The sequence below is a fragment of the Oncorhynchus nerka genome, linkage group LG7, assembly GCF_034236695.1.
Source record: "Oncorhynchus nerka isolate Pitt River linkage group LG7, Oner_Uvic_2.0, whole genome shotgun sequence".
Classification (NCBI taxonomy): Eukaryota; Metazoa; Chordata; class Actinopteri; order Salmoniformes; family Salmonidae; genus Oncorhynchus; species Oncorhynchus nerka.
Window position 1 is genome coordinate 16,879,780 of NC_088402.1, and position 24,166 is coordinate 16,903,945.

At 43.5% G+C, this 24,166-nt stretch overlaps 1 protein-coding gene across 1 annotated transcript in view; it reads left to right on the forward strand.

Moving 5' to 3' along the window:
- The first annotated feature begins 3,133 nt into the window (after positions 1-3,133).
- Positions 3,134-24,166, forward strand: part of LOC135572419 (adhesion G protein-coupled receptor B2-like) — a 52,349-nt gene continuing 31,316 nt past the window's right edge. Inside the window, exon 1 of the mRNA XM_065020259.1 lies at positions 3,134-5,710. Coding sequence (XP_064876331.1) covers positions 5,564-5,710 — 147 coding nt within the window. The 5' untranslated portion in view covers positions 3,134-5,563. The remainder of the gene's footprint in view (positions 5,711-24,166) is intronic.

The following is a 24,166-nucleotide window of genomic DNA, read 5'->3' on the forward strand; positions in this document are numbered from 1 at the left end:
TCTTGAAAAGCTCTGTGATGTTGTTTGCTGTTGTGAAGAGACTTTTAGGAAAAGTAGAAGAGGGAAGGATGGAGAGCAGAGAGTGATGAGAGGAGAGGAGAGAGTGATGAGAGAAGGAAGGAGAAGACAGGAGAGAGTGATGAGATGAGGAGAGGAGAGATTGATGAGTGATGAGGGAAGGAGAGGAGAGGAGGGAGTGATGAAGGAAGGAGAGGAGAGAGTGATGAGAGAAGGAAGGAGAAGACAAGAGAGAGTGATGAGATGAGGAGAGGAGAGATTGATGAGTGATGAGGGAAGGAGAGGAGAGGAGAGATTGATGAAGGAAGGAGAGGAGAGAGTGATGAGGGAAGGAAGGAGATGAGAGAGTGATGAGATGAGGAGAGGAGAGGAGAGATTGATGCGTGATGAGGGAAGGAGAGGAGAGGAGGGAGAGATGAAGGAAGGAGAGGAGAGAGTGATGAGGGAAGGAGAGGAGAGAGTGATGAGCGAAGGAGAGGGGGGAGAGTGATGAGGGAAGGAGAGGAGAGAGTGATGAGGGAAGGAGAGGAGAGGAGAGTTATGAGGGTAGGAGAGGAGAGTGATGAGGGAAGGAAGGAGAGGAGAGAGTGATGAGATGAGGAGAGGAGAGGAGAGATTGATGAGTGATGAGGGAAGGAGAGGAGAGGAGGGAGTGATGAAGGAAGGAGAGGAGAGAGTGATGAGGGAAGGAGAGGAGAGAGTGATGAGCGAAGGAGAGAGGAGAGAGTGATGAGGGAAGGAGAGGAGAGAGTGATGAGGGAAGGAGAGGAGAGGAGAGTTATGAGGGTAGGAGAGGAGAGAGTTATAAGGAAAGGAGAGGAAAGAGTGATGAGGGAAGAAGAGGAGAGAGTGATGAGGGATGGAAGGAGAAGACAGGAGAGAGTGATGAGGGAAGGAGAGGAGAGAGTGATGATGGACGAAGAGTGGAGAGTGATGAGGAGAGGAGAGAGTGATGAGATGAGGAGAGGAGAGGAGAGATTGATGAGTGATGAGTGAAGGAGAGGAGAAGAGTGAGTGATGAGGAAAGGAGAGAGGGGTGAGGGAAGGAGAGGAGTGATGAGGGAAGGAGAGAGGGGTGAGGGAAGGAGAGGAGAGGAGTGATGAGGGAAGGAAGGAAGGAGAGGAGAGAGTTATGATGGATGGAGAGGAGAGGAGAGTTATGAGGGTAGGAGAGGAGAGAGTGATGATGGACGAAGAGTAGAGAGTGATGAGGGAAGGAAGAAGAGGAGAGAGTGATGAGGGAAGGAAGAAGAGGAGAGAGTGATGAGGGAAGGAAGGAGAGGACAGGAGAGAGTGATGAGGGAAGGAAGGAGAAGAGAGATTGATGAGGGAAGGAGAGAGGGGTGAGGGAAGGAGAGGAGTGATGAGGGAAGGAGAGAGGGGTGAGGGAAGGAGAGGAGAGGAGTGATGAGGGAAGGAAGAAGAGGAGAGAGTTATGATGGATGGAGAGGAGAGGAGAGTTATGAGGGTAGGAGAGGAGAGAGTGATGATGGACGAAGAGTAGAGAGTGATGAGGGAAGGAAGAAGAGGAGAGAGTGATGAGGGAAGGAAGGAGAGGACAGGAGAGAGTGATGAGGGAAGGAAGGAGAAGAGAGAGTGATGAGGAGAGGAGTGATGAGGGATGGAGAGGAGAGATTCATGGAAAAATCACATGATTTTGCGGTGTTCCAATAACACGTTTTCATTTGATCACGTGATCTTATGTGAAGTTAATGTGATGACATGTGACAACATGTAAAGCAACATGTGATAACATGAAACCACGTGTGAAAACGTGATCACATGTGAAGTCTTTCAAAAACATGTTTCCATGTGATTTCACAGGATTTTCAACATGTGAAATCATGTCATTTTTCTGTGAGGGTCGTTTCACTTCTCTGTGAATGTCATGCTGTGAAGTGGCATTGGTGGGTGTTCCTCAGTAAGAACAACAGTTTGTTCCGACAAATAACACTGATATTGGGTGATGTAGTATGCTTGCACGTAGGACGTTTGATGGAGAGTGGATCTTTGTGAAAGTATGTGTGCCTTACATTTACATTTAAGTCATTTAGCAGACGCTCTTATCCAGAGCGACTTACAAATTGGTGCGTTCGCCTTCATTCAAGTGCATAGTGCATGTGTACTGTATAGTACTGGGGATTGTCAAATGTCCTCAAATGTCATGGGATCACTTTTGTGAAGGTTAGAGGTTACACACACAACGCGATGACTGTGACAAAGTGTTTGAATGAGAGAGATCTGAGTCATTGCTTGAGGCTAAAATGGAACCAGGTTCACCACTATCCATGGGCCTATTTCAGATGCGCCCTCAGTTCTCTACAACATTGTGTCTTTCTTTCTTTCTCTATTTCTGTCTTTCTTTAAAAGCCTCGGCTCTCGTAGCCTTTCTCTGCAAGTCCAGACATTAAAAGAAGGACCAGGGCTTTCAGCTAAATGTAGGGCCAATCTTCTCAGTGGTCTAAAGGGTTTCTGAGAAAGAGAGCGAACGTCAGGGACAGACAAACAAGTCAAGAGAGTTAACTGTTAAATGCACCCCATCTCTGAGTGTGCAAAAACTACAGCTGTCCATTAGGTCACACCAAGCTAAGGAGTGACTGAGTGGTCTGATGCAGGAGACAGCATGGAAGACAGTTGAAGGACATTACATGACTGTCTCAATCATCTTGGACATACCTTCAATAAAATGAAGGCTGTTGGTTGTGGTGAACTTTAATAATATGTTGTTTTTTATAGATTTGACTGTACCATTTAATCCAAAGCAGTTTACAGTAGCCACGTTTATTGGGAATATGTTGCCCATGTGAGAATGAAGCTCACAAGGTTTCACTGCATCAGAAGCACTTCATTTCATCTGAGCCACTACATGACGTGTGTTTTGTGTTAGCATGCATGTTGCAAGTGGAAACTACTAGTTTGCTACACACGTTTGTGTTGATGATGAGTGGAGGGGTCCAAGGATCTACAGACATGGATCTTCTCCCCCCCCCCCCTCCTCCCTCAGAGGAAAAGAGTACGGTACTCTGAGCTGGACTTTGAGGTAAGATCCCACCTACTACCCTCCCCCCAGCCTATCTCTGCTTCTGTCTGCTTCAGCCAGGTTTGACTGACGTTTAGAGGAGCCCATGGCATCTCTAACCCCCCCGACCCCTTGCGCCTGTGTCTCCCTTGAATTTAACTTGGTACAGTGACCCATACATAGTGTAGTCTGTTTCTACAACAAGGATCTAGGGCTCCCCCTGTGGATGGATGGATTTGGTTTTGACTGATCTTAGCTTGATTGGCCAAAGGATTCATATATTGAACATGTACCAGCAGGTATACAAAAAGCAATAATTTAATTGAGCTTTTTTCAAACTGAATCAGTCAGTCATTTCGATCTCAATGGGAAATGCACAATGGGGTGCCAGGTCCTGGTTGAAGAAACAATGGTGCAGTGGAACGGTTTGAGTGGATGAATGAATGATAGACCGTGAGTTTATGTCAGTTTGGTATGATGTGTGTGTTTTGGGGGTAATCACGTGTGTTTGTGTGTGTGTTGGCGCGTGAAATAATCGCTCCGTGGAAGGAACAAGCCCTGGGAATCTAGCAAATCTCCAGTCTCAAACAGCCCCCCCCTCCCTAACAATGAGCTAAACTAAAGCCTTTGCTAAACCCTATTCAAGTATTGGCTTTCCTTATCCTTACCGTGTAAAGACTGGAGACTTGCTTTCCACTGCGGAGGCCTTGTCCATAGTAGAACTAAGGCATGTGTGGACTGTTGCACAACTAACAGGCTAACAAGCACTAGCTCTTAGCTACAATATGATAACCTGGAGTAGAATGATGTTGCCTAAGGGCAACGATTTCCCAGAGCTCACAACCCTTCCTGTCTGACCGTAGTCTGCAAAACTGCATGATATGTCCCTCAAAATGTCTGACTTCCTGTTACTGTAATTTAAATATGCCAATGTGCTTTCATTAATTGAAAACCCTTAATCTATTTTATGAGAATTTGTAAGATTCTTGTTTGCATAAAATAGATGGAGACCAGTCTTTTTAATAATAGGTAACAGAATTTATTCTCGGAGCGCGCTCCCACTTAACCACGAGCAACAGTTTATATACAGATCATGACGTCATTTCATTGCTTTAACAGAATCCCCTCCTCTCGACCGGGACAAAGTGAGGTGAAAAGTTCATTCTGACTTACTAACACACTCCCAGGTAACTTTTGACCCCTCAACATTATCGATCACCACTGAGCTGACAGTTCTAATTAACAGAAAACCTAGGAATGCACTCACTGCCTTATCTAAAAACCCCAGAGCTAAGTTTCTGTAGGTTCAACCATAGGTTAACGACCTTATGTTTACACAGTCCACAACCCATTCATTTCTTCCTAGTTGAAATGGTGTTCATTAACTTTAATTACTCCTTGTTCGTGTCACACAATCCCTTCTTATGAACTCATATTGTTAATCAGATATAATAAAACGGAGTATAAGTTTTACTTAGTTACAGTTCCGTTTAAAATGATTTGTTCAGTCATTTAATCATCATTTTACCCACACTTCCTATGTTAACAGTTAGTGTACCCCTTTAGTAGTTAGTGTACCCCTATACCGAGTGTGTGTCTGAGGGAGAAAGATTTGAGGTGGCCTGAGGGTTTAAGGTAAAGAGTGTGAGAGAAAAGGGCAGTGATGACAGACATGACAGACATAACACAGGAAAAGGAACAGCGGGAAGAGAAAACGACAGACACAGTGACAGAAAGAAGGAGCGGGAGAAGATGACTATAAAGGAAGTAGATTTAAAGTTACTTAGGAACGCATGCTCAGACACACACACACAGAGAGAGAGAGAGAGAGAGAGAGAGAGAGAGAGAGAGAGAGAGAGAGAGAGAGAGAACTGACAGACGGGGAGAAGAGTGCAGACTGTGGTAATTGGTGGCAGCGGTCACAGCCGGCCTTGGCCAGAGTGTCTGAGTTTGTGAGTGTCGCTGTCTGGCCCCTGTGTCTCTCTACACCCTCAGAGCGGCTGTGTCGATTAGCCGCCACCGCGCTGCTTAAGCACTAGCCATTAGCGAAGAGAGCGAGTCGCTGTAACAAGGTCTCTATCCTTCCACTTCCACTTGTAATAGGATGTAGTTGCTCTTATAGATGCTAAAACGTATAAGGTCAGTTGAGTCTCAGCTAAATGGTGAGGGTTAGGATTTGATCCTCCAGCTGTACTAACAGGAACATTTTATTCAGAGCCACTTCACTGCTGGCTAATTGCTAACTAACTAATGCTAAATTGCTAACTAACTAATGCTAACTTGCTAACTAGCTAACGCTAACATTAACACAGCCTCTTTGGCTCTCATATCCATTCAGAGCAAACTCATAGACATGTCACATCACAGGCAGCATCAAAGCCTAGTAGAGAACAGAGAGATGTTAGAGAGAAGATGAGAGGACTCAGCTATCTATCCATCTATCCGTCCCCCTCTTCCCCCCGACTGCGGCTGGCATCTCTTTCAGTCCCTCTCTTGCCTCTATAGCTTTTCTTTCTTATTCTCTTCATGTTTGTTGTACCTTCCTCTCCCTTCCAGAAAGTGATGCACACTCGCAAAAGACACTCTGAGCTGTACCCTGAGCTCAACCACTCCACCACCAAGTTCCACACCATAGACAGGTATAACAGGGACCCCACCATGTCCACTTTCAAGGTAAGAGCTCAACCTTCCAACGTTAGTGAGAAACGAGGGTTAACTGCCCCACACCACAACCCACTCCCACACCACTCACTATTCCCCGCTCACTGAGCTCAGCTCATTACGACCCCTAGTGGTATAACTGTGAAATGGCATTGTTATTTAGAGAATCTAGCATCTTTACAACAATATGTGAGTGTGTTTGTTGGCACCTAGTGTGGTATTTTGTAATTTACCCCCCCCCCCCCCTGGCACCTTAAGGTAAGGTTAGTAGTTAGTATACCCCCTACCTGACAACTTAAGGTAAGGTTAGTAGTTAGTGTACCCCCTACCTGACACCTTGTGTTAGTAGTTAGTATACCCCCTACCTGACACCTTAAGGTAAGGTTAGTAGTTAGTGTACCCCCTACCTGACACCTTAAGGTAAGGTTAGTAGTTAGTGTACCCCCTACCTGACACCTTATGTTAGTAGTTAGTATACCCCCTATCTGACACCTTAGGGTAAGGTTAGTAGTTAGTGTACCCCCTACCTGACACCTTATGTTAGTAGTTAGTATACCCCCTATCTGACACCTTAGGGTAAGGTTAGTAGTTAGTGTACCCCCTACCTGACACCTTAAGGTTAGTAGTTAGTATACCCCCTACCTGACACCTTATGTTAGTAGTTAGTATACCCCCTATCTGACACCTTAGGGTAAGGTTAGTAGTTAGTGTACCCCCTACCTGACACCTTAAGGTTAGTAGTTAGTATACCCCCTACCTGACACCTTAAGGTTAGTAGTTAGTATACCCCATACCTGACACCTTATGTTAGTAGTTAGTATACCCCCTACCTGACACCTTAAGGTTAGTAGTTAGTATACCCCCTACCTGACACCTTAAGGTAAGGTTAGTAGTTAGTATACCCCCTACCTGACACCTTAAGGTTAGTAGTTAGTATACCCCCTACCTGACACCTTAGGGTAAGGTTAGTAGTTAGTGTACCCCCTACCTGACACCTTAAGGTAAGGTTAGTAGTTAGTATACCCCCTACCTGACACCTTAAGGTAAGGTTAGTAGTTAGTATACCCCCTACCTGACACCTTATGTTAGTAGTTAGTATACCCCCTACCTGACACCTTATGTTAGTAGTTAGTATACCCCCTACCTGACACCTTAAGGTAAGGTTAGTAGTTAGTATACCCCTACCTGACACCTTAAGGTTAGTAGTTAGTATACCCCCTACCTGACACCTTAGGGTAAGGTTAGTAGTTAGTGTACCCCCTACCTGACACCTTAAGGTAAGGTTAGTAGTTAGTATACCCCCTACCTGACACCTTAAGGTAAGGTTAGTAGTTAGTATACCCCCTACCTGACACCTTATGTTAGTAGTTAGTATACCCCCTACCTGACACCTTATGTTAGTAGTTAGTATACCCCCTACCTGACACCTTAAGGTAAGGTTAGTAGTTAGTATACCCCTACCTGACACCTTAAGGTAAGGTTAGTAGTTAGTATACCCCCTACCTGACACCTTATGTTAGTAGTTAGTATACCCCCTACCTGACACCTTAAGGTAAGGTTAGTAGTTAGTATACCCCCTACCTGACACCTTATGTTAGTAGTTAGTATACCCCCTACCTGACACCTTAAGGTAAGGTTAGTAGTTAGTATACCCCCTACCTGACACCTTAAGGTAAGGTTAGTAGTTAGTATACCCCCTACCTGATACCTTATGTTAGTATTTAGTGTACCCCCTACCTGACACCTTATGTTAGTAGTTAGTATACCCCCTACCTGACACCTTAAGGTAAGGTTAGTAGTTAGTATACCCCCTACCTGACACCTTAAGGTAAGTAGTTAGTACCCCCTACCTGACACCTTAAGGTAAGGTTAGTAGTTAGTATACCCCCTACCTGACACCTTAAAGGTTAGTAGTTAGTATACCCCCTACCTGACACCTTATGTTAGTAGTTAGTATACCCCCTACCTGACACCTTATGTTAGTAGTTAGTATACCCCCTACCTGACACCTTATGTTAGTAGTTAGTATACCCCCTACCTGACACCTTATGTTAGTAGTTAGTATACCCCCTACCTGACACCTTATGTTAGTAGTAGTTAGTATACCCCCTACCTGACACCTTATGTTAGTAGTTAGTATACCCCCTACCTGACACCTTATGTTAGTTAGTGTACCCCCTACCTGACACCTTAAGGTAAGGTTAGTAGTTACCCCCTACCTGACACCTTAAGGTAAGGTTAGTAGTTAGTATACCCCTACCTGACACCTTATGTTAGTAGTTAGTATACCCCCTACCTGACACCTTATGTTAGTAGTTAGTATACCCCCTACCTGACACCTTAAGGTAAGGTTAGTAGTTAGTATACCCCTACCTGACACCTTAAGGTTAGTAGTTAGTATACCCCCTACCTGACACCTTAGGGTAAGGTTAGTAGTTAGTGTACCCCCTACCTGACACCTTAAGGTAAGGTTAGTAGTTAGTATACCCCCTACCTGACACCTTATGTTAGTAGTTAGTATACCCCCTATCTGACACCTTAGGGTAAGGTTAGTAGTTAGTGTACCCCCTACCTGACACCTTATGTTAGTAGTTAGTATACCCCCTATCTGACACCTTAGGGTAAGGTTAGTAGTTAGTGTACCCCCTACCTGACACCTTAAGGTTAGTAGTTAGTATACCCCCTACCTGACACCTTATGTTAGTAGTTAGTATACCCCCTATCTGACACCTTAGGGTAAGGTTAGTAGTTAGTGTACCCCCTACCTGACACCTTAAGGTTAGTAGTTAGTATACCCCCTACCTGACACCTTAAGGTTAGTAGTTAGTATACCCCATACCTGACACCTTATGTTAGTAGTTAGTATACCCCCTACCTGACACCTTAAGGTTAGTAGTTAGTATACCCCCTACCTGACACCTTAAGGTAAGGTTAGTAGTTAGTATACCCCCTACCTGACACCTTAAGGTTAGTAGTTAGTATACCCCCTACCTGACACCTTAGGGTAAGGTTAGTAGTTAGTGTACCCCTACCTGACACCTTAAGGTAAGGTTAGTAGTTAGTATACCCCTACCTGACACCTTAAGGTAAGGTTAGTAGTTAGTATACCCCTACCTGACACCTTATGTTAGTAGTTAGTATACCCCCTACCTGACACCTTATGTTAGTAGTTAGTATACCCCTACCTGACACCTTAAGGTAAGGTTAGTAGTTAGTATACCCCTACCTGACACCTTAAGGTTAGTAGTTAGTATACCCCCTACCTGACACCTTAGGGTAAGGTTAGTAGTTAGTGTACCCCCTACCTGACACCTTAAGGTAAGGTTAGTAGTTAGTATACCCCCTACCTGACACCTTAAGGTAAGGTTAGTAGTTAGTATACCCCCTACCTGACACCTTATGTTAGTAGTTAGTATACCCCCTACCTGACACCTTATGTTAGTAGTTAGTATACCCCCTACCTGACACCTTAAGGTAAGGTTAGTAGTTAGTATACCCCTACCTGACACCTTAAGGTAAGGTTAGTAGTTAGTATACCCCCTACCTGACACCTTATGTTAGTAGTTAGTATACCCCCTACCTGACACCTTAAGGTAAGGTTAGTAGTTAGTATACCCCCTACCTGACACCTTATGTTAGTAGTTAGTATACCCCCTACCTGACACCTTATAAGTTAGTAGTTAGTATACCCCTACCTGACACCTTACCTGACACCTTATGTTACCCCCTACCTTATGTTAGTAGTTAGTATACCCCTACCTGACACCTTAAGGTAAGGTTAGTAGTTAGTATACCCCCTACCTGACACCTTAAGGTAAGGTTAGTAGTTAGTATACCCCCTACCTGACACCCCCTACACCTTAAGGTTAGTAGTTAGTATACCCCTACCTGACACCTTATGTTAGTAGTTAGTATACCCCCTACCTGACACCTTATGTTAGTAGTTAGTATACCCCCTACCTGACACCTTATGTTAGTAGTTAGTATACCCCCTACCTGACACCTTATGTTAGTAGTTAGTATACCCCCTACCTGACACCTTATGTTAGTAGTTAGTATACCCCTACCTGACACCTTATGTTAGTAGTTAGTATACCCCTACCTGACACCTTATGTTAGTAGTTAGTATACCCCTGACACCTACCTGACACCTTAAGGTAAGGTTAGTAGTTAGTATACCCCCTACCTGACACCTTAAGGTAAGGTTAGTAGTTAGTATACCCCCTACCTGACACCTTATGTTAGTAGTTAGTATACCCCCTACCTGACACCTTATGTTAGTAGTTAGTATACCCCCTACCTGACACCTTAAGGTAAGGTTAGTAGTTAGTATACCCCTACCTGACACCTTAAGGTTAGTAGTTAGTATACCCCCTACCTGACACCTTAGGGTAAGGTTAGTAGTTAGTGTACCCCTACCTGACACCTTAAGGTAAGGTTAGTAGTTAGTATACCCCTACCTGACACCTTAAGGTAAGGTTAGTAGTTAGTATACCCCCTACCTGACACCTTATGTTAGTAGTTAGTATACCCCCTACCTGACACCTTATGTTAGTAGTTAGTATACCCCCTACCTGACACCTTAAGGTAAGGTTAGTAGTTAGTATACCCCTACCTGACACCTTAAGGTAAGGTTAGTAGTTAGTATACCCCCTACCTGACACCTTATGTTAGTAGTTAGTATACCCCCTACCTGACACCTTAAGGTAAGGTTAGTAGTTAGTATACCCCCTACCTGACACCTTATGTTAGTAGTTAGTATACCCCCTACCTGACACCTTAAGGTAAGGTTAGTAGTTAGTATACCCCCTACCTGACACCTTAAGGTAAGGTTAGTAGTTAGTATACCCCCTACCTGACACCTTATGTTAGTATTTAGTGTACCCCCTACCTGACACCTTATGTTAGTAGTTAGTATACCCCCTACCTGACACCTTAAGGTAAGGTTAGTAGTTAGTATACCCCCTACCTGACACCTTAAGGTAAGGTTAGTAGTTAGTGTACCCCCTACCTGACACCTTAAGGTAAGGTTAGTAGTTAGTATACCCCCTACCTGACACCTTAAGGTTAGTAGTTAGTATACCCCCTACCTGACACCTTATGTTAGTAGTTAGTATACCCCCTACCTGACACCTTATGTTAGTAGTTAGTATACCCCCTACCTGACACCTTATGTTAGTAGTTAGTATACCCCCTACCTGACACCTTATGTTAGTAGTTAGTATACCCCCTACCTGACACCTTATGTTAGTAGTTAGTATACCCCCTACCTGACACCTTATGTTAGTAGTTAGTATACCCCCTACCTGACACCTTATGTTAGTAGTTAGTGTACCCCCTACCTGACACCTTAAGGTAAGGTTAGTAGTTAGTATACCCCCTACCTGACACCTTAAGGTAAGGTTAGTAGTTAGTATACCCCCTACCTGACACCTTATGTTAGTAGTTAGTATACCCCCTACCTGACACCTTATGTTAGTAGTTAGTGTACCCCCTACCTGACACCTTAAGGTAAGGTTAGTAGTTAGTATACCCCCTACCTGACACCTTATGTTAGTAGTTAGTATACCCCCTACCTGACACCTTATGTTAGTAGTTAGTGTACCCCCTACCTGACACCTTAAGGTAAGGTTAGTAGTTAGTATACCCCCTACCTGACACCTTAAGGTAAGGTTAGTAGTTAGTATACCCCCTACCTGACACCTTATGTTAGTAGTTAGTATACCCCCTACCTGACACCTTAAGGTAAGGTTAGTAGTTAGTATACCCCCTACCTGACACCTTAAGGTAAGGTTAGTAGTTAGTATACCCCCTACCTGACACCTTAAGGTAATGTTAGTAGTTAGTGTACCCCCTACCTGACACCTTAAGGTTAGTAGTTAGTGTACCCCCTACCTGACACCCTATGTTAGTAGTTAGTATACCCCCTACCTGACACCTTATGTTAGTATTTAGTGTACCCCCTACCTGACACCTTATGTTAGTAGTTAGTGTACCCCCTACCTGACACCTTAAGGTAAGGTTAGTAGTTAGTGTACCCCCTACCTGACACCTTAAGGTAAGGTTAGTAGTTAGTATACCCCCTACCTGACACCTTATGTTAGTAGTTAGTATACCCCCTACCTGACACCTTAAGGTAAGGTTAGTAGTTAGTATACCCCCTACCTGACACCTTAAGGTAAGGTTAGTAGTTAGTATACCCCCTACCTGACACCTTATGTTAGTATTTAGTGTACCCCCTACCTGACACCTTATGTTAGTAGTTAGTATACCCCCTACCTGACACCTTAAGGTAAGGTTAGTAGTTAGTGTACCCCCTACCTGACCCCTTATGTTAGTAGTTAGTATACCCCCTACCTGACACCTTATGTTAGTAGTTAGTATACCCCCTACCTGACACCTTAAGGTAAGGTTAGTAGTTAGTATACCCCCTACCTGACACCTTATGTTAGTAGTTAGTATACCCCCTACCTGACACCTTATGTTAGTAGTTAGTATACCCCCTACCTGACACCTTATGTTAGTATTTAGTGTACCCCCTACCTGACACCTTAAGGTAAGGTTAGTAGTTAGTATACCCCCTACCTGACACCTTAAGGTAAGGTTAGTAGTTAGTATACCCCCTACCTGACACCTTAAGGTTAGTAGTTAGTGTACCCCCTACCTGGTACCTTAAGGTAAGGTTAGTATTTAGTATACCCACTACCTGACACCTTAAGGTTAGTAGTTGGTATACCCCCCCCCCTACCTGGCACCTTAAGGTAAGGTTAGTAGTTAGTATACCCACCACCTGGCACCTTAAGGTAAGGTTAGTAGTTAGTATACCCCCTACCTGGCACCTTAAGGTAAGGTTAGTGGTTAGTATACCCCCACCTGGCACCTTAAGGTAAGGTTAGTGGTTAGTATACACACCTTAAGGTACGGTTAGTAGTTAATATACCCTCGACCTGACACCTTTTATATAGGGAACATACAGTACTCAGAGCTGATTACACAGGGAACATACAAAGCGAGGATTAGGTAGGGTACATAGTAATTAGGTAGGGTACAATAGTTAATTAGATAGGGAACATACTAAGATGTGATTAGATAATGTGTTCCCTGTCTAGTATGTTCCCTAAGATGTGATTAGAAAGGGAACATACTAAGAGCTGATTAGATAGGGAACATACTAGACAGGGAACATACTAAGAGCTTATTAGAAAGGGAACATACTAAGAGCTGGTTAGATTGGGAACATACTAAAAGCTGATTAGATGGGGAGGATACTAAGAGCTGATTAGATGGGGAGGATACTAAGAGCTGATTAGAAAGGGAGCATACTAAGAGCTGATTAGAAAGGGAACATACTAAGAGCTGATTAGATAGGGAACATACTAGACAGGGAACATACTAAGAGCTGATTAGAAAGGGAACATAATAAGAGCTGATTAGATAGGGAACATACTAAGAGCTGATTAGATAGGGAACATACTAGACAGGGAACACACTAAGAGCTGATTAGAAAGGGAACATAATAAGAGCTGATTAGATAGGGAACATACTAAGAGCTGATTAGATAGGGAACATACTAGACAGGGAACACACTAAGAGCTGATTAGAAAGGGAACATAATAAGAGCTGATTAGACAGGGAACACACTAAGAGCTGATTAGAAAGGGAACATACTAAGAGCTGGTTAGATTGGGAACATACTAAAAGCTGATTAGATGGGGAGGATACTAAGAGCTGATTAGATGGGGAGGATACTAAGAGCTGATTAGATGGGGAGCATACTAAGAACTGGTTAGATTGGGAACATACTAAAAGCTGATTAGATGGGGAGGATACTAAGAGCTGATTAGATGGGGAGCATACTAAGAACTGGTTAGATTGGGAACATACTAAAAGCTGATTAGATAGGGAGCATACTAATAGCGGATTAGATAGTTAGTATAATAAGAGCTGATTAGATAGGGAACATACTAAAATAGGATTATATAGGTACATACTAAAATAGGAGTACATAGGTACATACTAAAAGAGGATTATATAGGTAACGTACTAAGAGAGGATTAGATAAGGAGCATACTAAGAGAGGATTATATAGGTACATACTAAAAGAGGATTATATAGGTAACATACTAAGAGAGGATTAGATAGGGAGCATACTAAGAGAGGATTAGATAGGGAACATACTAAGAGAGGTTTATATAGGTAACATACTAAGAGAGGATTATATAGGTAACATACTAAGAGAGGATTATATAGGTACATACTAAAATAGGATTGTATAGGGAATGTACTAAAAGAGGATTATATAGGGAATGTACTAAGAGAGGATTATATAGGTACATACTAAAAGAGGATTATATAGGTAACGTACTAAGAGAGGATTAGATAGGGAGCATACTAAGAGAGGATTATATAGGTACATACTAAAAGAGGATTATATAGGTACATACTAAAAGAGGATTATATAGGTACATACTAAAAGAGGATTATATAGGTACATACTAAAATAGGATTATATAGGGAATGTACTAAAAGAGGATTATATAGGGAATGTACTAAAAGAGGATTATATAGGTACATACTAAAATAGGATTATATAGGGAATGTACTAAAAGAGGATTATATAGGGAATGTACTAAAAGAGGATTATATAGGTACATACTAAAAGAGGATTATATAGGTAACGTACTAAGAGAGGATTAGATAGGGAGCATACTAAAAGAGGATTATATAGGTACATACTAAAAGAGGATTATATAGGGAATGTACTAAGTGAGATTTAGATAGGGAACATACTAAAAGAGGATTATATAGGTACATACTAAAATAGGATTATATAGGGAATGTACTAAAAGAGGATTATATAGGTACATACTAAAAGAGGATTATATAGGTACGTACTAAGAGAGGATTATATAGGGAATGTACTAAAAGAGGATTATATAGGTACATACTAAAAGAGGATTATATAGGGAATGTACTAAAAGAGAATTATATAGGGAATGTACTAAAAGAGGATTATATAGGTACATACTAAAATAGGATTATATAGGGAATGTACTAAAAGAGGATTATATAGGGAATGTACTAAAAGAGGATTATATAGGTACATACTAAAATAGGATTATATAGGGAATGTACTAAAAGAGGATTATATAGGTACATACTAAAAGAGGATTATATAGGTAACGTACTAAGAGAGGATTAGATAGGGAGCATACTAAAAGAGGATTATATAGGTACATACTAAAAGAGGATTATATAGGGAATGTACTAAGTGAGATTTAGATAGGGAACATACTAAAAGAGGATTATATAGGTACATACTAAAATAGGATTATATAGGAAATGTACTAAAAGAGGATTATATAGGTACATACTAAAAGAGGATTATATAGGTACGTACTAAGAGAGGATTATATAGGGAATGTACTAAAAGAGGATTATATAGGTACATACTAAAAGAGGATTATATAGGGAATGTACTAAATGAGAATTAGATAGGGAATGTACTAAATGAGAATTAGATAGGTAACATACTAAGAGAGGATTAGATAGGGAACATACTAAGAGAGAATTATATAGGTACATACTAAAAGAGGATTATATAGGTACATACTAAAATAGGATTATATAGGGAATGTACTAAAAGAGGATTATATAGGGAATGTACTAAGAGAGGATTATATAGGTACATACTAAAAGAGGATTATATGGGTAACGTACTAAGTGAGAATTACACATCAGTACGTGCAACTTCTGTTTTCAAATGCACTTCGATAATATAACTTATATTATAGTATTATGTCGACTAAACCTATTCATTTATTTTGTTTCAGTGGTTGAACGTTCAGATGCCTTAACACACACACAAACAAACACACACAGCGGGTGCATCAATGGATCAGCTCCCACCACCAAAAACAGGACCTTATAGTTTGTGTGTGTATGCGTGTGTGTGAGAGTGTGTGTGTGTGTGTGTGTGTGTGTGTGTGTGTGTGTGTGTGTGTGTGTGTGTGTGTGTGTGTGTGTGTGTGTGTGTGTGTGTGTGTGTGTGTGTGTGTGTGTGTGAGAGAGAGAGAGAGACAGGGCGGTCTGCGTATCGTTAATGCGCTATTAGCCCGCACTAAGCAGTCCCTGCTCTACACTGACCTTCAGAGAGCCTATTTCATTAAGATTTCAACAACACACACACACACACACACACACCTCATCTCCTGGAGCTGCACTATGGGGCCGGTACTTCAAGCCGTGATGAGTTATTCAGCCATGATAGGGCATCTGCTGCTTCACATCTCATTTACACTGAGAGCAGAGGGCACACACACATACACTAATAACACACACACACCCTGACACTTCCCAGGCAATAGCAGCAGCCTCTGTCTTTGATTCTCATTTCCTGGACATCTTGATTAAATGATCACCGCCTAGCTCTCTCTCCAGTTATTACTGGGCAGCATATAGAACCAGTCACAGAATACTGAGCCAAGCATATGTTTGCCAGTGTATTAGTCATTTGTAATGATTCTGTTCAGTCCGATTCTAATCAAAGTATGTTGAGGCACTCTGACGTATAAACGCACACAAGTAGACACTGTATATTACATCACACCGTTTTCATATTAGGCAATTCCATCACCCAACAAAATTGACAGAAGATCTATAGTTTCGGTAATATCTATCCAATGTGTAATCAAATGTGTGATCAATGAAGACATCCTCTACAATCATTCATGCAGAAAAAAATTTTGGTGATCTGTCTGTATTCAAATGTAAGAAATTAAATGAAACACATGAATTGAATGAATTGAAACACAAATTCATTTGCATCAAGCCAGTCTTGAGCATTTGGCCAAGCATCCTCATCCACATCACAGTGAATGTCCTCATTGTTCATGCACCGTACAACAAAAACCTTTTGTCATGGCGAATCCAAGCTCGGCATTGATGTCGTCTCATGCCTCATCCATGACCAAAAGGAGGGTGTCACGCTCATAGGGATGGCCATCGTACACCTTCCACCTCCATGCTGAAAACAAATCCTCAATTGGAAAGGAGAGGATAGGGGCAGGTATAGGGTCACAAATTGGGGATGGGCCCAAAACCATGCCTGAACCACCTCTGCAGGGTGGAACCTGACATTGTTCCACACAATGACATTAACCCCTCAACTTGACAGGCCTGCTCAATTTCATTGAAAAATACATTGGGAAATACCTTGAGGCGTTGTAGGATCCAAGTAATGGCCTATGTCCTACCACACCATCTTCAGAGATAGCTGCGCACATAGAGATGTTTCCCCCATGTTGTCCAGGCAATTGGACGGTCACCCATTGACCGATGAGGTTCCAACCACGGCGCAATGTTTTGGCCAGGTTGAAGCTCGCTTCATCACCAAAGATATACTCATTTACATTTACATTTAAGTCATTCAGCAGACGCTCTTATCCAGAGCGACTTACAAAATGGTGCGTTCACCTTATGACATCCAGTGGAACAGCCACTTTACAATAGTGCATCTAAATCTTTTAAGGGGGGTGAGAAGGATTACTTTATCCTATCCTAGGTATTCCTTAAAGAGGTGGGGTTTCAGGTGTCTCCGGAAGGTGGTGATTGACTCCGCTGTCCTGGCGTCGTGAGGGAGTTTGTTCCACCATTGGGGGGCCAGAGCAGCGAACAGTTTTGACTGGGCTGAGCGGGAACTGTACTTCCTCAGTGGTAGGGAGGCGAGCAGGCCAGAGGTGGATGAACGCAGTGCCCTTGTTTGGGTGTAGGGCCTGATCAGAGCCTGGAGGTAGTGAGGTGCCGTTCCCCTCACAGCTCCGTAGGCAAGCACCATGGTCTTGTAGCGGATGCGAGCTTCAACTGGAAGCCAGTGGGGGGAGCGGAGGAGCGGGGTGACGTGAGAGAACTTGGGAAGGTTGAACACCAGACGGGCTGCGGCGTTCTGGATGAGTTGTAGGGGTTTAATGGCACAGGCAGGGAGCCCAGCCAACAGCGAGTTGCAGTAATCCAGACGGGAGATGACAAGTGCCTGGATTAGGACCTGCGCCGCTTCCTGTGTGAGGCAGGGTCGTACTCTGCGGATGTTGTAGAGCATGAACCTACAGGAACGGGCCACCGCCTTGATGTTAGTTGAGAACGACAGGGTGTTGTCCAGGATCACGCCAAGGTTCTTAGCGCTCTGGGAGGAGGACACAATGGAGTTGTCAACCGTGATGGCGAGATCATGGAACGGGCAGTCCTTCCCCGGGAGGAAGAGCAGCTCCGTCTTGCCGAGGTTCAGCTTGAGGTGGTGATCCGTCATCCACACTGATATGTCTGCCAGACATGCAGAGATGCGATTCGCCACCTGGTCATCAGAAGGGGGAAAGGAGAAGATTAATTGTGTGTTGTCTGCATAGCAATGATAGGAGAGACCATGTGAGGTTATGACAGAGCCAAGTGACTTGGTGTATAGCGAGAATAGGAGAGGGCCTAGAACAGAGCCCTGGGGGACGCCAGTGGTGAGAGCGCGTGGTGAGGAGACAGATTCTCGCCACGCCACCTGGTAGGAGCGACCTGTCAGGTAGGACGCAATCCAAGCGTGGGCCGCGCCGGAGATGCCCAACTCAGAGAGGGTGGAGAGGAGGATCTGATGGTTCACAGTATCGAAGGCAGCCGATAGGTCTAGAAGGATGAGAGCAGAGGAGAGAGAGTTAGCTTTAGCAGTGCGGAGCGCCTCCGTGATACAGAGAAGAGCAGTCTCAGTTGAATGTCTAGTCTTGAAACCTGACTGATTTGGATCAAGAAGGTCATTCTGAGAGAGATAGCGGGAGAGCTGGCCAAGGACGGCACATACTCATGATGTTTCATAGCAGCATCAAGTACCATCGCCCTCTAAAAATATATTTTGGTTTGTTATTTTTACAGTATAGTTCCAATATGATATTGTGAAGTAGCATGTGCATTAATATTAACAGTAATACCGTATTTAGTGCTGTAACTGAACATAGTCAGCCTGCAATTGTTTCACCCGGTCGTTGTTTCTCTCAAAAGGCACCAGGTAAATGTGTTTCATAGATATGTGGTGCTTCTTGTAAAGTTGGGCGATTGTTGGCAGGCTGATGGATTCCACATTGGCAAAGGTGTCATCGTTCTCCTCAATGCCCTGCTTTCTTTCAGGCAGACGTATGTCATTCCTGGCCCTCATCATTTCCACCACTGCCCACTCCTTCTGATCAGTCAGCACACGGCCACCACCATGGGGTCTTCTGAGGGTAGAACAGAGTGTACTGTCAATAGATCATGCTTTGGTTTGTGAATTTACATGCATTACAATGTTAATTTTCTGTACAATATTCATATCATGCAGACTTACTGGTTTTCTTGGTGTAATCTTCTCATGGTCGAATTGACAGTTGATCTTTCAGATTGTGGTTAACTAATCTGGCAGCCTCTGCCATGGTAAGGCCTCTGTTAACCACATGGTCACTGATGATGGCCCGGACAAGAACTGACAGTTCCCTGCCGCCTGCCTCCCTCTCTCTGATGTCCACCTATTTGACGGGGCCCATGCCCACCTCTTTATCGTGGCCCATGCCCACCTCTTTGTCAGGGTCCATGACCACCTCTTTATCATGGTCCATGCTCACCTCTTTGTCGTGGTCCATGCCCACCTCTTTGACAGGGTCCATGCCCACCTCTTTATCGTGGCCCATGCCCACCTCTTTGTCGTGGTCCATGCCCACCTCTTTGTCTTGGTCCATGCCCAACTCTTTGGCAGGGTCCATGACCACCTCTTTGTCAGGGCCCATGCGCACTTCTTTGTCAGGGTCCATGCCCACCTCTTTGACAGGGTCCATGCCCACCTCTTTGTCAGGGTACATGCCCACCTCTTTGACAGGGCCCATGCCCACTTCTTTGTCAGGGTCCATGCCCACCTCTTTGTCAGGGTCCATGCCCACCTGTTTATCGTGGTCCATGCCCACCTCTTTGTCAGGGTCCATGCCCACCTCTTTGTCGGGGTCCATGCCCACCTCTTTGTTGGGGTCCATGCCCACCTCTTTGTTGGGGTCCATGCCCACCTCTTTGTTGGGGTCCATGTCCACCTCTTTGTTGGGGTCCATGCCCACCTCTTTTTCAAGGTCCATGCCCACCTCTCTGAGGGGCCCCTTGTCCACAAGCTCTTTGATTTCTTCCATTCCCTTGCTGTCTATTTGCTCCATGTTGAAAGTGTTCAAACACCCCCTTCTACTGTATATGGTGATCAATTGTGGTTACCACTATGTGAAACCATCAGCAATAACCAGTAGTCATTATGTATGGTTATCATGTATCATACATGTCATTAGATGTTTATAATTTACAGTAGTCATTATGTATGGTTATCATGTATCATACATGTCATTAGATGTTTATAATTTACAGTAGTCATTATGTATGGTTATCATGTATCATACATGTCATTAGATGTTTATAATTTACAGTAGGCATTATGTATGGTTATCATGTATCATACATGTCATTAGATGTTTATAATTTACAGTAGTCATTATGTATGGTTATCATGTATCATACATGTCATTAGATGTTTATAATTTACAGTTGTCATTATGTATGGTTATTATGTATCATCCATGTCATTAGATGTTTATAATTTACAGTAGTCATTATGTATGGTTATCATGTATCATACATGTCATTAGATGTTTCTAATTTACAGTAGTCATTATGTATGGTTATCATGTATCATACATGTCATTAGATGTTTATAATTTACAGTAGTCATTATGTATGGTTATCATGTATCATACATGTCATTAGATGTTTATAATTTACAGTAGTCATTATGTATGGTTATCATGTATCATACATGTCATTAGATGTTTATAATTTACAGTAGTCATTATGTATGGTTATCATGTATCATACATGTCATTAGATGTTTATAATTTACAGTAGTCATTATGTATGGTTATCATGTATCATACATGTCATTAGATGTTTATAATTTACAGTAGTCATTATGTATGGTTATTATGTATCATACATGTCATTAGATGTTTATAATTTACAGTAGTCATTATGTATGGTTATCATGTATCATACATGTCATTAGATGTTTATAATTTACAGTAGTCATTATGTATGGTTATCATGTATCATACATGTCATTAGATGTTTATAATTTACAGTAGTCATTATGTATGGTTATCATGTATCATACATGTCATTAGCTGTTTATACTTTACAAACACACATTTTATTTCTGTAGGTCTCAAATCCATATAGAGTAGACAAACCAGTTTGAAACCTACAGTATATATAGTAGATAAACCAGTTTAAAATCTATAAGTTTATCAAACGGTTTTAGTGAGTAAACATTAAGTGCAGTTGGATTACTGTAAGTGATGGTCAAATGTATTCAAACAAATGAGAAGAGAATCATATGAAAAGCATTGTGAGCATTGCATTGTGAAAGGCAGTTATTTTATATGAAAGGTGTTTGTAGATGAAACACTGATTAGGCTTGGTGAAAAAGTTACTGTGTGATTTTGTTTGTTGTACTTAGTCAATAGAAAATGTCCTTGAGGTAAAAAATTATAATAATTATGTTATGTTTTGAGTTTTGTACTAAAAGATGTGAAATTTGACCAAGTATTTGTGAAAATACTACCACAGCAATATAAAAAAAACCTGCAAAGACACAGTTACGAAATCACTCCAGTTCATCACGTTTCGTTTGTTCTGTGTTGTTTTGGTGAGTTTCATTTATTAAACATGTGGAACTCTACGCACGCTGCACCTTGGTCCGATCATCATTATTATGAACAGCGTGACAGAAGATCCCACCAACAACGGACCAAGCAACGTACCCAGGAGGAGTAGACATCCTGGAGGTGGGAGGAAATATTGGATGGGAAGGGATCCTGGACGTGGGAGGAGATCCTGGCCGGAAAGGTTGGCCTTCCATGGGAGAAGACGGAGGCAGCGAGGGAGCAACAACGACGACACCGGGGTTCGGGGCAAAAAGAAAATGGGGGGTGGCACACAGGGTGGTTGGCGGAGCCAAGGTGGGAACCAGAACCAACTCACTGTAGTCACTGTGTGGTTCAGGTGCCATGTTGTCCGGTTCTACGCACAGTGTCTCCAGTGCGCCTTCACAGCCCAGTGCGTTCTGTGCCAGCTACTCACACTTGTCGTGCTAAAGTGGGTATCTGTCCAGGACGGGTTGTGCCGGCTCAGCGCTCCTGGTCTCCAGTACTTCTCCAGGGTCCAGTACAACCTGTGCCGGCTCTACGCACTGTGTCTCTAGCGCGCCTTCACAGCCCAGTGTGTCCTGTGCCAGCTCCCCGCACTTGCCGTGGAAAGGTGGTCATTTGTCCAGGACGCGTTGTGCCAGCTCTATGTTCCAGACCTCCAGTGTGCCTCCACGGCCCAGTACATCCTGTGCCAGCTCCACGCACCAAGCCTCTGGCGACAGTTCCCAGTCCAGAGGTTCCGGCGACAGTTCCCAGTCCAGAGCTTCCGGCGACAGTTCCCAGTCCAGAGCTTCCGGGGGACAGTTCCCAGGCCGGAGCTTTCGGCGACATTCCACGGTCCGGAACCTCCTGAGACGGTCCACGGTCCGGAACCTCCTGAGATGGTCCACGGTCCGGAACCTCCTGAGGCGACCAACGGTCCGGAACTTACTCCGGTGATGATCCACGGTCCGGAGTCCCCGGCGAGGATCCACGGTCCGGAGCTTCCGGCGAAGATCCACGGTCCGGAGCCTCCGGCGACGATCCACGGTCCGGTTCCTCCGGCGACGATCCACGGTCCGGAGTCCCCGGCGACGATTCACGGTCTGGAGCTTCCTGCGACGATCCACGTTCCGGAGTCTCCGGAGACGATTCACGGTCCGGAGCTTCAGGCGATGATCCTCACACCAGGGTCGCCACCGAAGCGGGCGGATCTCTGAGAGGAGTGGGTACTTCGCCCCGCACCGGGGGTTAGTTTGGGGTGTGACTAGGGGGTGTTATGTAGGTTATTGTATATCTATGTTGGCCTGGTATGGTTCCCAATCAAAGGCAGCTGTTTACCGTTGTCTCTGATTGGGGATCATATTTAGGCAGCCATTTCCCATTGTGCTTTGTGGGATCTTGTTTTTGTGTAGTGCCTGTGAGCACTCCAGTTCTTCACGTTTCGTTTGTTCTGTATTGTTTTTGTGAGGTTCATTTATTAAACATGTGGAACTCTACGCACGCTACGATTTGGTCCGTTAATTCTACACACGTGACACACACACACACACACACACACACACACACACACACACACACACACACACACACACAGCACCCCCACACAGACTAAGATATATGCATTTGATAAAGAACAGGGTGTGGTGGATGTGTTTCGCTGTACTGCTCCATTGGCATAGAGTAAGTAGACAGTGCACTTAAGAAGTGAATAATTGCCCTGATATGGTATTAAAGTCAGCCCTTTGACAGGCCAGCATGACTCCAGCATCCGTATCTGTCAACACAACGCTTCTTCTGAACCCACCCAGACACTCAGGCTACTTACTGTAGAGCAATTATGGTGATGAACTGTGTGTGTGTGTGTGTGTGTGTGTGTGTGTGTGTGTGTGTTTTGAAGACCCGGGTGTGCATTTGCAAGATTGTGTATTTGTCTGAATTGTGAAAGATCTGTGTGTGTGTGTGTGTGTGTGTTGGGGCCTTTTCTACTACTCAATAGATGAATGGAGTTTATTAGTCTATAATTACAGCTCTGGTAAAGACGTACATGCCTTATAATCAGTGTGATATCTGCTTGTCTTAGCCCTGTGACAGCTGGTGACTCTCTCAGCCATTCCCACATCCACTCTCTAAACTCTCTCCAAACATGAACATGGTGTACTCTCCTTTAGCGGGACACATATAATTACATCACATTATCCTGTCATGAAGGGAATTAAGTGTGTGTACTAGAGGATTCAAGTATCGTTAACCATATTAAAACACAAATCTTAGTACATAACCAGAGACCGGGTCTGAAAGTTGTGAGTGTGTTCAAACTCACTTGTTTTAAAGGGGAGACTAGAGACATATTTTCCTATATTTAACTGTAAGTGACTTGAGGAAATAAAATTGTCAAACAAGCTTTCCCTTGGAAAGGAAAACGGGTCAATTAGGTTTGAATAAAGACCAAGTAAAAAGCTGTATCTTTGAAAACCCTTTGAGTGAATCTCTTGTCAGAAACAATTATACAACAAATAGTTTAACAAACCACCAGTATAACGATCCTTTTCTTTACAGGCTACCATAATAATCACATCTACCTCAACTACTAACAACGTTAACACCCAATTGTCTTAAAACAGCCTCTATCCCCAAAGTGCCAAACGCCCTCTATATCCCGTAACACCTAATCCCTGACCCTTGACCCTTAACCTCTGCACTAATCACAGAGGCCTGTGTTCCCCCTCACAGGTGCTGCCTCCCCCGC